The following is a 14,369-nucleotide window of genomic DNA, read 5'->3' as shown; positions in this document are numbered from 1 at the left end:
TCAGAGGAGGAGAGCCAACGTCTTTCCTATTTTATAGTCGGGGGATGGTTCCCGTGAGTTGCTGGGAGCAGTGTGATGTGCTCCTTTTGGGAAAGATTGAGCAGTACTGAATTTAAACTCTTAATTTCAGCTGTTGAAGCCTTCTGTATTGCTTTCACAGCTGCTAAATTCTTAGACTCGCTTGGAAAATGTTGTGGGGGTGTGATATTTAGAGGCAGTTTGAACCACTTGGCTGATTTTAGAACAGATTTCCTCTCAGCACTGTGTTTAACAGTGAGCAAACAGTTAGCCAGTTTTCAGGCTGTCGAGCTGACTCTTCAAATCCTGAAACTCTACCAAAAAAAGAAATAAATCAGAGCTAAGATTGGTATTAGGTTTCCTTTTGACTTTTCCCTTTGGCATTCTGTTAGAATACACCAGATCAAGATCCTTAATTGCTTGGTTAGCCCTGGCCTGCAGACACATGACGATCTTAGTTTCAGATGCTCAAGAAGCTGTATTTTGGTTTATTATTGGAAGATATAGTCCAGAAATGAAACCCAGCCATCTTGTACAACCAGTATTTCTAACTGTGCTTATAAATTAACCTTTAGCACTGCACTGCCTGACTTCATGGCAGCCGTAATTCTCTGTGGTGCAGGGTTGGATCAGATAGAATCATAGAATCGTTTAGGCTGGAAAAGACCTTTAAGATCATCAGCTGTTAACCTAACACTACTAAGTCCATCACTAAACCATGTCCCTAAGTGCCACATCTACACATCTTTTAAACATCTCCAGCGATGGTGGCTCAACCACTTCCCTGAATAGCCGGTTCCAGTGCTTGACAGCTCTTTCAGTGAATAAGTTTTTCTTAATATCCAACTGTGGGATAATGGCAACTTGAAGCCATTTTCTCTTGTCCTGTCGCTCGTAACTTGAGAGAAGAAACCAACAACCGCCTCGCTACAACCTCTGTTCAGGTAGCTGTAGGGGGTGGTAAGGTCTCCCCTGAGCCTCTCTTTCTCCAGACCAAACAACTCCAGTTCCCTCAGCCACTCCTCATAGGTGCTCTACACCTTCATCAGCTTTGTTGCCCTTCTCTGGACGTGCTCCAGCACCTCAGTGTCTGTCTTGTAGTGAGGCGTCAAAAACTGCACACAGTATTTGAGGTGCGGCCTCACCAGCGCTGAGTACAAGGGGACAATCACCTCCCAAGTCCTGCTGGCCACACTGTTCCTGATGCAAGCCAGAATCCTGTTGGCCTTCTTGCCTACCTGGGCACACTGCTGGCTCATATTCACCTGGCTGTCGAGCAACACTTCCAGGTCCTTTTCTGCCAGGCAGCTTTCCAGCCACTCTTCCCCAAGCCTGTAGCGTTGCATGGGGTGGTTGTGGACCCAGGTGCAAGACCTAGCATTTGGCCTTGTTGAACTTTGTACAGTTGGCCTCAGCCCATAGATCCAGCCTGTCCAGATCTCCTTGTAGAGCGTTTCTGCTCTCAAACGGATCAACCCTCCCGCCCAACCTGGTGTTGTCTGCAAAGCTACTGAGGGTGCACTTGATCCCCTCGTTCAGATCACTGATATGGATATTAAACGGAACTGGCCCCAGTACTGAGCCCTGGGGAACACCACTTGTTGCTGGCTGCCAGCTGGATTTAACTCTGCTCAGTGCATGCTTCCACCCTCTTGGTGATGTAAAACTGCTTTCCTTGTGTACGAGCATGTTTTTGTTCTCCTAGCATTTTGTGTACTGTTGAAACTCCAAAATAAAAGTTTGACCAAACTGTTTATCTTTTTTATATTAATTTGATTTTGTCATAGTGTTTGAAATGAATTTTTAAAACTACTTAACCTTTGTGTTAATGAAAAATGTTTAAATGCAACTTAAGTTCCTTGAGAAAAACAGATGAGCTAATAGAGCTTCTTTCGGGCTATTAATTTGCTGAGGTTTTGCTATCTTACGCTGTATTTTTACTTTATGGTCCCTCAGGAGGACATCTGGGGTGTGTGTATATCTGCAGAGTGTGACTTGCCCAAGATTGATTCTTGCACAGTGACCCAATGCATCTAGGCTCCTATGTGAGCTAATCTCTGGCTCCTGGAAGAACAGTCATCCTTACCAAGGCGTTCTGTAGCCTCACCTCCAATGTATCATTGTGCTCAGCGAGCGAAAGAACCTCCCGTGGGTTTGAAATGTATCTACATCCAAAAAGTTGTCTGGTCACAGCCCCTCACGGAAGGAAGTGAATAAGGGAGCAGCTGCATTGTCTCCTTTGTTTTTTTGCTAGGTTTTTGTTAGGTTTTCAGCATGAAATCTGTTATATCAAGGACTTTTTGTTAGATCACTTGCATCAGGCAGACAAGGCACGGCACAGAAAGATGTGGTGGGCTAAAGACGTTGCTAAATATGCAGCAGGTAGCAAGTTACAGCTTTCATTGTTTTAGCTTTTCAGTTATGAAGTTGGCTTCATTAGATATATTTTCTCTTATGAGTCATCTCATGACCTTATGGAGAGATTTTTAACAGTCTGGTTTTGTTCAAGATGAGAAAATTATTGCAGAAACGGAGGGACAAAGTTGTTGTCAAGGAGACTTTGCATTGATTCTTGCACTGTAGAACAATGATGATACAGATTGGGAATAAATGGTGTTTCATTCTTTTCTGAAGCAAAATATTTGTCATTCTCCATGGGAAGCTCTTAAACCCCCTTTTTACAAATGCTCTCTTTGTAGCTCTTGTGGAACTACAAGCTGAACCTGACAACAGATCCAAAGTTTGAATCCGTGGCCAGAGAAGTCTGCAAGTCCACTATTGCAGAGGTAAGCTGGAAGAAAGGCATGGCTGCTGTTGTGAAACCAAGGGTTTTTTTTAAATTTCTTTGTGATAGTGAGTTAGTGTGTGAATAATGTTTTGGGTTTGGGGAAGCTCTAGTCTTTCATGCCAAATTACTAGGCGTAATATATTTGATCTCTGTGCAGAAAAAGCCAGTTACTTTAGTGGTGCCAGGCAAAGGGGCAGGGGAAAGAAATTATAAACTACAAACCATCAGCTCTTACCTGACCTTTTGTCAGAAGTCTATAGTTGGGTTGGATTTATCCCCTCTTTATCAAGTGTTGAACAATTGTAGCAGTGTTGGTGTAGCAGCGGTTCCACTGAATTTAGCATAAGACTGGTTTTGGATTTTGTCTTACTACCAGAAAGGATAAGCACATAGACTTCAAATCTTTTTTTTTTTTTTTTTTTTTTTCTTCAAGGCTCAAAGTTTGTTTACTCCAAGGACAGTCTGTTAGGAATTTCCTCTTTTTAATTTGCACTAGGAGTTAGTCCTGTGTATCTCTAGCATCATCACGCCTCAGTCCAGCTTCAAAGATGACGTGGCTAATCATTTCTTCCCTTGCCCTCATGCTAGAGCTCTTGAGGCTGTGCACTGAGCCACGCAGGAGCTGACTGAGCTGAGGTTTTTTTCCCTCTGATTGGGGTAGTTTTCAGCTAGACTTCAGGGGAAGTCATGGAACCATGGCTCTTCACAGCAGTACAGGCTTCAGCTGAGTTAGTTCAGTCATTAAATCATGCTCTGAGAAACATCATTTGTATATCCAGAAGAATAAATTCACCTACCTATAAACTTTTTAAAAAAAAAAACAACAGTTTGCTGTAGATGATGGCCCCTTTGTGGCTTTTAAAGTAGGTTTTATTGAAAGGCAGTCAGTTGCACAATAGCAGATTGTCTCTCCAACTCCAGTTTGTGTTGGCAGTTTATTTTTCATAGATCCAGCTTTCAGTGGTGTGGACTTGCTTATTAGACAAGAGTAATAACGTCAGTGCTCAGAGCAGGTTTAAGTTGTTCCCCAAGTCCTCTCATTCTGATGGAACGACGTACATTGCTCCCCATTCTTTACAAAGTTGTCATTTGAGAGGAACACGGAAAGATCTGAGAAACTGAGGATGTCAACAGCAGCCTGGCTGGGAATTAGTTTGGGAATTAGTTGTGTAGTTGAGGGGTACTTGATGGCTTTTTCTTCATGGCCTGCTAGGGTTCTGCTTTCCCTTCTCAGCACAAGCTGATACGAAGTAAGAACAGCATTAGTGAGAAACCAATAGTATAAGGAGAGATCAAGAAAATAGTTAATACAAGAAGGCTGCAGTATTAACCAGTGGAAGCAAAACAGCTTGCATCAAATGGTTATGTTGTGTTTAGAGTTCAGTAACTCCCAAAAGTAAACACTGGAAAACCTGTCAAATCTCACTTTTTGCAATCATAGGGACAATTTTGTTTTTCTGTTTTATGTCATATAGCTGCTGCAGAATTTTTACAACTAAAGCATTCTTGAAAATGCTCTTTTAGCAGTCTGTTTAATTGCCACTTTTGTACAGTGGCAGTCTGGCATTGTTGTAAACGATGCCCTCTAAATCTGGGATATGGTGTCTAAAAGCAGTGGGAAGAGCATAGTGTTTTAGCTGTACGTTAACCACCAGTGCTCCTCTTATAATTGTGGTGAATGACGACATGAGCTGCTGGTATTTTACCATTTGGTGAGTGGTTTTTATTTAAAGTTGCGTAAGGAACAAACCTGTGTGTTTAATCTTCTAATACTTAATTCTGAGGCAGGTGCATAAACTATTCCACTATTTTTTTTAAAGTATTTCTAAAACACTCTTTAAAATTAACATACGTAGTGGGGTTATACTGCTAACGTACAATATTAGCCTATTAATATTTTTCTTTAATTCACACTAACAGGTATGTATTTTCTTGCTGATGACCGAGCTCTGATTTTAAGTATTGCTTTGTATTAAGAACAAAATACAATCAATTTGGGAATTGGTGATTGTCCCAACCAGGTCCATTCTGAAAAGTCCACCTTTAATTTTGTCAGCTAAATATAGATTTAAATATCAACTTTGTTTTTTCTCAGTGGTTGAGATTTTATAAGTTCTAGCAATAATTTTAATCTAGAGTTACAGTTGACTACCAGATAATGGTGGTTGTTTCAGAGGTGGCTGGGCAATAATGTGATCACTTGGTCTTTTACGCAGTAAAAGACAGGCTGTGGAGCTCTGGGGCTGTTTCCAAAGCCAGACTCTTCCAAAAACAGCATGTTGCCGTGGTGTGTTGGTTTGGCTCGCAGCACTTCAGCTGAAGTAAGGCCAAACCGAAGACGCAGCTTTTTCGGAGAAAGCTTGCTCAACTCTCTCCCTCTCACCCTGCAATGAATCATATGTGTTTTCACTTCAAAATGTATTTTATGCCTTATCTATTACAATTACATTGACCTTAGTAACTAGGTTTTTTTAGTAGCTATACAGATTAAATGCAAAATGTTCTACCAGCCTACATCTGCTTTCAAATAATGGTGTTTAAAATGTTGCATGTTTTATTTCTTATGTAGAAAGCAATAACCTCATAAGCTGAGGCAGAGAGAGATCTGTTTTGTTCATCTAGTCTGAGCTGTACAAGTCTGTCACAGGATGCCTTGGATTAATTCTTGCTTGAATTAGAATTTATCTTTCTAGAGACAGTGCTCCATTTTTTAAGATTTCTAGTATAATGACTCCAACCTGGTGTTTGAGAACGGATAAAATGATTCCCTGCCTGTTCCCTTAGTACTGCCCTTGCTTGGTGTCTGAACCCTCCCGGATTAGTGATTGCTGTGGATCTCCCTTTAGATTGATGAGCCCTTCAGTATTTGTACAGGAACAAACCTTTGATGTAATCAATCAACCCGTGCAGCTATTGCTTGACAAACTGTCACTACTAAACTTCAGTGTCTGGCTGTCAAGCGTGCTTTCTGCGTCATTACGGCTGCAATTTTCAGCGTACTCCTGGGCAGGGCACACCACAACCGGGCAAATATTTCAACACAGACTTCCCAGGGTTAAAAAGAGTCTGTGGAATCTCAGTACTCCTTGGAGCAAGGCATTGCACCGCTCCTATCGCAGTATTCCTCGGGGACCATCCTTAACTGATAAGCAACTATGTTTTCCACTTCTTTTGGAAAGATGCTGTCAAAACTGCCTGCATCTTTTACTTCTAGAGGTGATGGTTTTGGCCTTACTGTCTGCTTCCCTGAGCAGTTCAGGCTGTGATTTATATTGGGGACCTGTCTGTTCATGTACACTGCTTTTCCAATCCCTACACAGCTTTCAGCTTTTGTTAGCAGTGATTTTAATTTTTTTTTTTAGACTACTGGGTAAAATGGTTTAGTACCAACAGTCAGTTCCTGTAATAGCCTGATAAAAATGAATTTGATGAGGATTTTCCTTTATAGCAATTTTCAGCTTCCAACAAGTTATAAACAATTCAATAAATACTGTGTTGACTTTTGAATCTGTCTCACTTTTAGCCAAAATGTTATACTTTACGAGGTCAGGTGGCTAATGGGAGTCCAAGTGCAATTTAGTGATGCTGTAATATGCTCAGTTTTCTAAATAAAGGTTTGTGAAACTAGCATTTTTCCTACAAATCCACTTGATTGCAGAGGTTCAGTGTGATTATTATGAAAGATGATTATTGAGCAAGAGGGTTTATAATCCTCAAGGTCGCTGCGTTTGCTTTCTTTAGATACTGGCACTGACACACATGAGATTTCTCATTTCTGGAATATTTTCAAGTACTGTGACTTACTAAAAATCAAACTAAAGCCTAGAGGGTTTCTTTGCCAGCAGGTTTTGAAGCTACAGATGCAAATTTCTTTGAGGACTTTTTTTTTTTTTTTTTTTAAAAAAAAAAAGGTTAAATTAGGTAGCTACAGTCACTGTTTCTTTTTTTTTTTTTTTTTTTAACAGATCAAGGAGTGTGCAGATGAACCAGTTGGTAAAGGCTTCTTGGTGTCATGTTTGGTGGATCACAGAGGCAACATCACTGAATACCAGTGCCATCAGTACATCACTAAAATGACAGCCATTATCTTCAGCGATTATCGGTTGATCTGTGGCTTCATGGATGACTGCAAGGCTGACATCAATCTCCTGAAATGTGGCAGCATTCGACCTGGAGAAAAGGTATTCAGAGCATATATTGATTGTCAATAGACTTGTAAAAGTCATTCACTTAGGGAAACTTGTGGAGACTGCAGTAGTATTGTTGTCTTACTTGCAACTGAGAAAAGACACGGCATATCTCATCTGTCTGATGGCATCTTGATTCTGTGTAATTCCTTTTTAATAAATATGCATGTGTTCCTCTGTGAGGGGTGGCTGTTCAGAAACAACTTTCATTTGTCTTTCCTTCCCTTACCACACCACAGGTGACCTGGTAGGTAGTTGTCTTTTTGATCATGCTCTGTCAGGCCCAACTCGATACGATGAATCCAAACAATAGATTTAAGCAGACCTTATCGCTAGGCTTATTTCACAGTCTGGTCAGGGCTGAAGCAGGAATGTTGTCAAGGTGATGTGGCCTTGCGATAACCCTTTCTGCTTTCTCAGACTGTAGTTGATAGACTGGATCAAGAGCTTCTATCTGTTTGCTTCCCCTTTCCCTTGCCCACCTGAAAAGAAAACAGTTGAAGGGTACGCATTACCTAGTGGCATACTTCAGTAGTACAGACTTACTGATACTGTACTGGTTTTACTAAATCAGTGTTCTTTTGCCATGTGAGACTTAAGTAGAGGTTGATGCAAAGAACGGTTTGTGGTGACTACATGTGGTGTTATTTTCAAGGCACCGTCTTTCCCTGTCTACTTCAGCATAGCTAATACAGGCAGCAGTTATGTAGTGCTGCAGGAATGAGTGGCTTTTCCACTAAGTTTTTTATGTTTAGGGATAAAATTAAAATTAGCCTATCAACTTTTTACAGTGCTTTTTAAATTATAGCTCTTAAACTTTTAAGAATTAGTCTCTTAAATCAAATATTAATGAGGAAGTTAAAAGATTTAACAAAAATACACACTTCTTTGGTTAAAAAAAAGTTTTCCTAGTTGTTCGAGATGTTAGCTGCTGTAAGCAGCTTCAATTTAACACACTATGGATGCAAAGTGCTAGTGTATTCTAGAAGACATAGCTGAACAACAAAAAGCATGAAAAAGTATTTGCTTTCAAGAACAAAAGCAGCCATAGAAGGGGAGGAACTTGCAGACATCACAGGTTTAGACTAGTAACAGCTGAGTAACTTCATTTCTCCATAAAGTAAATGCTCTTGTCTAATCCTGGCCTGAAGGACCTCATGAAATGAGGATTGCTTTTAATGACCAGTATGGAGTTAGAAGTGTAATACAGGAGTCCTGGATGTCAAGTCCACATATTACCTGTTGCCTGACCGAATTACGATAAATTAAAATGAAGATATTTATGGTAACTCTGAAGGGTACAGTAGCATGGATTTCATGAGCCTGAGCCCAATCTCATCCAGTAGAATTGAAACCAGCGCTGGCAGGCTCGTGTGTGTGATGGCATAACTCACTGTGTTGGTTATAGAAGTCAAGGTGGGTGAAGGGCGGGGATGGCTGAGGAGGTTAAGGTCACAGGGCATCTGGGAGAGGGAAGCAAACACAAACTTCAGGTCACCAAGTTTCTGTAGGAGAGCAAAGTGAGTCCCTAACCAGCCTTTTATGGGGGATTAGTGCGGTTTCTGCATATTTCTCACTTTTTTTTTTACCCAACCAGAATATTTTCTCTTGGTTTGTGAAAGAGTCACAGCCTGTCATACGATGTCTTTTGTTATGCTGTCATCCTTGGCACTTAAAGGAATTGGAGTATTTTATACTGCTATGGAAACAGCTATAAATGGCTATGCAAGCATTTCTTTTGTTGGTTTCCTGTTCTATCCCTCTTCTGCTTTGGAGAAGTCTCATCTAATTTACTGCTGTCAGACGCTGGTTCAGGTTTTATTTCCATGCTGTAGCTTCTGAGAGTTGCTTATAGAGAAAAGTCATTACCCTTTTGTGTGGCTGAGTGTAACTGTGAATTTAATAAATAGGACCTGGACATCTGAGGAGGAAGGTCGGGGAAGAAATTTCTCTCTTTTTTTTATGGAGATAACCGTTGCTGGACCACCAACTCCATCTACATCAGGCCACTGGTAGACTTCAGTATAATAGCTTCATCATAGTAACTGGGATAAAGTGGCTTTTTTTAACTGTAAAAGGCACTTCAGTCAGTATTCTGGAATTACATTGCTTCTCAAAGCCCCTCTGCTAGCTAACCATACTTCCTTTTTTTTTTTTTTTTGTTTTAGCTTACATTCTACTTTCTAATTGAATTCTGTTCCTGCTGGATTTGTTGCTTCTGATATGGTGCTTTCTGCACTTTCTTTTCCACATTTCTTGTTGGTTTACTGCTCTGTAAGAGCAATGAAGTTCAACTTCAAAGTCTCGATCTGACTGTAGACTTCATTTTGTTGTATATAGCAGAAAGGCTGTAGATGTGTCACTTGAAAACATTAAGTTTTGTAATATGCCTGTGTTGTGGGATTGGTTGTTGTTTTCTGTTTGTTTGTTTGGGTTTTTTTTGGTTGTGTGTTTGTGGGGGTTTTTTGGGGTTTTTTTTTTTGTTTGTTTGGGTTTTTTTTTCCTTCCAGTTAATGGAGACGTATTTTATGGTAGCTTCAGTCACTTTTCCAATTGACTGTTGTTCTTTATAGCTAATTTGGTCTCCTGGTATTTAAAGCTTGCTTTGTCTTTGTGCAATAGGGATCTCATTTGAAATTGGTAATTGCAAAGGAGCTTTTCTTCTTGAGCTTCCTACCAGAATGAGCTGCTTTCCACATCCTAGTAGCGTCCAGGATTGTATCAAACCAGCGGGTAGTGTGTACTTGCCTGGGTGCTGGATTTAGCTGTGATTTCAGAACTGGAGTTGGTTATTTGCCATAATGAAGGCAATATAAGTGTCAGTTGCACATCTCTTGTAGTACTTTACCAGATAATAGTATTTTTCAGTTTTCTAAAAAAATATATATTGGTGCACCATTGTTCTCTTGCTTTTTTCACCCCTAAGTGCTTCAAATACAGTTGCTCTCACGTTTTCCCTAGTTTCACAGAAGTAGTGCGCACAGAGGGGAAACAACTATGAATGGGAAGAGATGATAACATTCAGCTCAGTCGTTTTTTACTTAGTGAGTGTTATAGCAGTGTACTACCAGCTGAAGTACTGAGAATTGCTAGATCTAGGAGCCATCCCTGTAACCCTGGTGTCTGGGTTAGCCAGGTGGAGTGCTGAACTGGAACTTCCTAGATGTGCTGGGTGGTTTTCCACAGCCTGACTGGCTCTGGCTCCAGCAAGTCAGCACAGCCCTTCAGTGCAAGGTGCTGTGCTGGTAAGACAGGTAATGTTTTACCCTCCTGCCTGCTGCTCCTTTCTACTCTTGACTCTTTTCTGGTCACTTTTCTAGCTTCTCTCTGCAAGTCTGCAGCTAGAACAGTCGTTAACTCAAGGCATACCAAGTTTTGGACAGAAAATCCTGTCCAAGGGAGCTCAGAAAATGACAAAAAAATAAACAAGAATTGCAAAACCTAAACTGTATTGGGGAAGAGGGGGGAATCTCTGGTGGAAAATGAATAGTAAGAACAAGGTTTTAAAAATTACCTTGACCTAAAGCTGTGTGCCTGGAGTCTGAATTTTGGTCATAGGAATTAAAATCTCAGAAAGCATTGTGCTGAAGGGGATTTGCTTGGGCACATTCAGAATTTAGTTCCATTTTCCTGTGGCTCATAGTGCCATAGTACAGTATTGTTTCCATTCATAAAACTACACGGAGTTTCAAGACACTCCAGACTAGATAATTATCTAGAATGTTTAACGGATCTTTGCAGCTTTCAGTTAAAGCTCTCCACTTAAGATTGATAGGGATGGTGAGGCAACAGTTCCTAGAAACCTGTGGGTTTTAGATTTAATCTCCTGTATTTCAGTGTGTTGCACTAGAGAAATGAGGCCTAGACTCTGTCACAGCAACGTTGGGGAGTCTTGACTTGTAGAATGATCTTAAAGGTCTTCAACTCTAAGGTAGAGGCTTTCTGACAGCAGGGTGCTGGACAGAGGAAGAGCTTTAGGATTTGTTCCATGCAGAGCTGCCGCAGGCGTTCGTACCCTTGTATGCACCAGGCAGCCGGTGCTGTAGCAGGGCTGGGAGAGCTCATGCCCTAGGGAGCCGACCCTCAGCTTTGGTGCCTCTGAAGCTGAGCTTGCTTGTGCACAACTGGTGGCACGTGGAGTGCAGGTGGGAGCAGGCAGCTCTGCGTGGCAGAGAGCCGCAAAGTGATGCAGGTACTGCAATTGTGTGTCAAAGTTCTCCTGCCATCCTCCTTAAGACGAGCCTCTCAAATTTTGACGGCACGAGAAGTCGTGTGAAAGCTTGGAGCTAGGGGGAAAAATGCAGGACTGCATGTTTCAAGAGCTAATTGTATTGCCTTGTGTGTGTGTTTCTATTTCTGTTAAGTCTGATGTGTTTTAAAATTGCCCTAATACAGGGCAGCAGAGTAGACAGCACTGCAAGATGATCTACCCAAATGTAAAAATTGTGTTTGCGAAGTAATGCAATAAATTAGTCATTTCATGTTTTGTCCCTGAAATGCAATGGTAAACAGTCAGCATCCAGCATATGGAAATTCCCTTTCACTAGACTATTAAAAATAGATTTACTTTCATACATAGTAGGACTCTAGACCCATGCTGCAAGAAACCAGGAAACTTCTCATTTTCCTAGCTGGAAAAGCTTGCCTTGTGCCCTCCTTGCTGGCTTGCAAGGGGAGGCTGCAGGTGAGTGAGAGTAATCATGGCCTGCCTTGCCTCCCAGCTGCAACCTCAGATAGGCAGGAGCAAAAAACTGCTAGAGAAACTTAAAATGGTTTTTCTCAATCATTTACACTTGCCAGCTCCTCAGTTGTAATTACTGGGTATGACTGACTGCAAGGATTTGCGGAGCAGTGTTTGTTTGGTGTGGTTGTGGATAAACAGCAATTTTAAGTAATGTGGCGAACATACTGTTCACTGGCATTCCTCAGATCCCTTTTGGGCTCAGTCCTAAAGGGATTGTTAATATATATTTATATTTTTTCAAAGATGCTGATGTCTGGCCAGCATATGGAGTTGACCATTTCCTGCTGAAAGAAAAGAGTAAACCAAAATATGGAGGTTTGGGGATTTTTTTGCTTATGTTTAAGGGGAAAACTACTTCTAGCTCTTTTACACTGATGATACTTCTGGACTGTGTTCACAAATTTAATTGGCCAATTCTACTTGTGCTCCAAGAGATAGCAGAGTTAAAACAGGAATTAAGGGCTGCCTGCCTGAGGAGACGTTTCAGAACAAAAAGATTTGGAAGAATTGCATGGCTTTGAATAGTCGTGATCATGTTTCGTGGAAGCTGCGCTCTTACTCGTGCTGCTGCAACAGCAATGGGTGAGTCCGCTTGGCAGAGCGAGCTGAAGAGAGAGCTCCTAAATGGTTGCTGCGAATGCCAGGTTGCTGCAAGTGTTCATACCTTGTTGTATGCTTCAGATAGTCTGATATAAGCTTAGTAGCAGTATCCTCTCACAGCAGAGCAACATGAATTAAGATGGTTTTCACAGGAAAGACTTACAGAACCCATGAGAGATCTGTTCCAGAAGAGTTCTTGTTTATTAGAGGAATTGGAGGTATAGAGAGTGGTTCCCTTTCTAAACATGTAAAAAGGATGTAGGAAACTAAATGGAGCGTTACCCTGCGTCTTTCTGGGCTTTCATACACAGCACAGGGCTCTCTGCATTTATTGGCAGTCGCTGGTCATAGTCCAAAGTCGTCTTCAGGCTTGCAGGACAGTGGACATGGCGTACAGTACTGAGCCAGAACTGCTTTGTCTGAGATTTCATCTGCTCTTGAATGCTTTGATGGGTTTTTTTTGTAGTCCCTTAATGGAGGAATTAGCACTGAGAAGCCTACACTGGTCAAAGCTCCTTTGTGGCCTTTTTAGCATCACTAATTATCACCACCCAAACTGAAGGCTTGTCTCAGCATGGAGGAACTCTGATTTTTCTCTCCCCCGAGTATGTTCTCAATGTGATGCTGTTGCTTGCTGTTGCCATGGTGCAGAGAGAGCTATGTCAGATGAAAGATAATTTGGCCATTTTGGTAAACTGCTCTGAGCAGTGTAACTAAGTAGTGATAATCTCATTAAGTCACATTAAAACAAACCCAGAGCATTGGAGGGGGGGATTTCACGGTGGCCGTCAGCAGGATGGTGTGCGTAGTGCAGATATTAAGTGTTGCCTCCTGTGAATGTAAATGCAGTTTGGGCTGAACTTTTGGAAGTCTGTATGTAGACCCTTTGTTTATTGCTTAATTCATGTGGTACTCATCCAAAATCACAGATCACTTGATTGCGTAAGTGATTGGTTACAGATGTTGTCTTGCTTTTCTCATGTAGGATGCCCACTCGCAAGGAGAGGTGGTGGCATGCCTGGAAAAAGGCTTGGTAAAAGAGGCGGAGGAGACTGATCCTCGAATTCAGGTTTCTGATCAGTGTAAGAAAGCGATTCTTCGTGTAGCTGAACTCTCTTCAGATGACTTCCACTTGGACCGGCATCTCTACTTTGCATGCCGAGATGATAGAGAACGGTTTTGTGAAAATGTGAGTAGTTTCCTCTTGCCTTCTCTTCTATGGTAATCCATTAAAAAACCCAAAACCACACGGGAAGAAGGAATGGAACAGTAGAGCGGAGGCTGAGCAAGATCGTGGAATACTGAAAACAGGCACCTTGTAGCTGTCACTTTGCAATAAATCTGGTATTAAACTCACTCACCCAACAAACAAGTGTTATTTCCAGTGGGTTAATGAACTGAATTGGCATAAATGATTTAATGGACATCAGAGCTGATGTGGCAGGGAGAGGAATGACTTGAATGAGGAGGAGGCAGCAAAGGTGAGCGAAGGCTCGCTTCTGCAGCGGTAAGCTGTTGCACGAGGTCAACCTGGTCTGACTCAACTCGCAGCGCTCCTTATCCCTGGAGCAATGAGCTGGAAAGCTACGTTGTTGAGTTTGAGTTAGCTTGTGTCAGCTGAGTGGCTTCTCACTGAAAGGGTGACGAACATGACCAGATATTTTTAATGCAATAAAATTTAAAAGATTTTTATAGTGTAGAAGCCATCACTGTCATTTGAAATATTAACTTTAATATAGTTCTAGTTTAAAAAATAAGTTTCTTTAGGTGTAGTTTAGCCTGTTTGTTAAGTATTACAATTCTTGTCTTTAATGGCAAATGTTCCTGTTCTGTTTCACAGACTCAAGCCGGGGAAGGCAGAGTCTACAAGTGCCTCTTTAATCACAAGTTTGAAGAATCAATGAGTGAAAAGGTAGGTATCTGTCTTAGTGAGACAAATCCTTAAAGCAGAAATCATCAGCTCATTCATCAATCCAGGATGCATTATTCTTTTCCAGTGTTGAGGAAAATCCATCATCTATGTGATTGGAGT

The 14,369-nt window shown here is 41.4% G+C and overlaps 1 protein-coding gene across 1 annotated transcript in view; it reads left to right on the top strand.

Annotated features, from left to right (window-relative positions):
- The window catches only part of GLG1 (golgi glycoprotein 1), an 80,391-nt gene that overhangs the window by 37,228 nt on the left and 28,794 nt on the right, over positions 1-14,369 (top strand). The window contains exons 3-6 of the mRNA XM_086757892.1: positions 2,718-2,804; positions 6,772-6,987; positions 13,323-13,526; positions 14,178-14,249. Of these exons, the coding sequence (XP_086614018.1) occupies positions 2,718-2,804; positions 6,772-6,987; positions 13,323-13,526; positions 14,178-14,249 (579 nt within the window). The remainder of the gene's footprint in view (positions 1-2,717; positions 2,805-6,771; positions 6,988-13,322; positions 13,527-14,177; positions 14,250-14,369) is intronic.

This window comes from Chlamydotis macqueenii, chromosome 13 (assembly GCF_036417535.1).
Source record: "Chlamydotis macqueenii isolate bChlMac1 chromosome 13, bChlMac1.mat, whole genome shotgun sequence".
Classification (NCBI taxonomy): Eukaryota; Metazoa; Chordata; class Aves; order Otidiformes; family Otididae; genus Chlamydotis; species Chlamydotis macqueenii.
The sequence above is the reverse complement of the archived record's forward strand: the minus strand, read 5'-3'. Positions and strand labels throughout refer to the sequence as shown.